We start from the raw sequence: 1,236 nt of genomic DNA, 5'->3' as shown, positions 1-1,236 counted from the left end.
GAATGAGTGGGCAATCCCAGTTGCGCAGTATGCGTGTGGTGCTGGTGTCATCTCTCGAACGCAGGCTGTTGACCTAGATGTGGCAGTCCGTAATACATTCCGGAGGGCGGGGGCTCTGTCGCATTCATCATCCACTGCCCTCTTCCATATACGGAGGGAAGACGGTGGACGAGGGGTGAGAAGTATAGAAGACGTTTGGGCCCGATCAGTGATCACAGGAGCTGAGTATCGACGCCAACGATTTGCGGACATGCTGCAAGTACTCCCAACCACATCGCCTATTAAGAAGCTTGATGCTATGGCTACGCAATTGGTCGCATCTCTTAACCTTGACCAAGCACTGCCCATAACTACGGAAGCGTTGCGTGGAGCATGCAGCGCTAGATGGAGGAATGTTCTTGAAGGCCAACCCCAAGCAGGACGGTGGTGGCGTGAATTATCCCTGGCGGCGCCAGACGGTATCGACACTAAGGCAACCTTTGGGTGGATTGACGACTCGAAGACGGTCGTGAGTGTTCATGTGGAAAACGTCATCATGAACGTCAGGGCAAACTGCATACCTACTAGATCGTTCCCGAAGCGCCAACGAGACCCGAACTGCCGCGTCTGTGGAAGGACTGATGAGTCCATAACCCATCTCCTGACATCTTGTGTAGCCCTTCAACATGCTGAGTACCTGCACCGACATAATGCTGTGGCCAAGGTCATCTACAGCAATGCCTTAGAGCTCCTCGGATTCAAGATGCAGGAGGAGTACTGGACGTGGACGAGGCCGCCATCGATGACGCATGGGGAGAAGAGAGTGTTATGGGACCAGAACATCCCCACGCCGAGGAGAGTTGAGCATTCAAGGCCTGACCTGCTAATCCGCAACGGCAAACGGATAGTCGTCTGCGAGATAGGCGTAACGTCTGACAGCAACGTCGTCCAGAAGGAGCGAGAGAAGAAACTCCGCTACCAACCATTGCTTCGGGAACTGCAGCAACTCCATCCCGACTGCACCATACAGCTCTTGGTAGTGGTCATTGGGGTAACCGGAGCCATCACGAAGCAGTTAGTAAGAGGAGTGAGAGAAGCTGGTCTCGACTGTAGTATTGTATCTAAGATGCAGAGGGCTGCTGCCACGCATTCGGCCCATCTGCTACTTCGCATCTTGTACTCTCGCAAACTGTTGGCTGTGGAGTAATTTTTTTTTTCTTTTATAATGTAGATTTGCAAAAAAAAAAAAAAAAAAAA

The 1,236-nt window shown here is 51.9% G+C and overlaps 1 protein-coding gene across 1 annotated transcript; it reads left to right on the top strand.

The window, feature by feature from the left end:
* Positions 1–250: 250 nt before the first annotated feature.
* On the top strand, positions 251–1,015 carry Pmar_PMAR001912 (hypothetical protein; the record flags this gene model as incomplete). The annotated part of the gene is made up of 1 exon (XM_002769848.1): positions 251–1,015. A coding segment is annotated over one exon (765 nt), but the record flags the coding sequence as incomplete, so codon positions are not given.
* Between the last annotated feature and the right edge of the window lie 221 nt (positions 1,016–1,236).

Source organism: Perkinsus marinus, assembly GCF_000006405.1.
Source record: "Perkinsus marinus ATCC 50983 genomic scaffold scf_1104296964838, whole genome shotgun sequence".
Lineage (NCBI taxonomy): Eukaryota > Perkinsozoa > Perkinsida > Perkinsidae > Perkinsus > Perkinsus marinus.
This window is presented reverse-complemented; position numbering and strand designations above follow the sequence as displayed.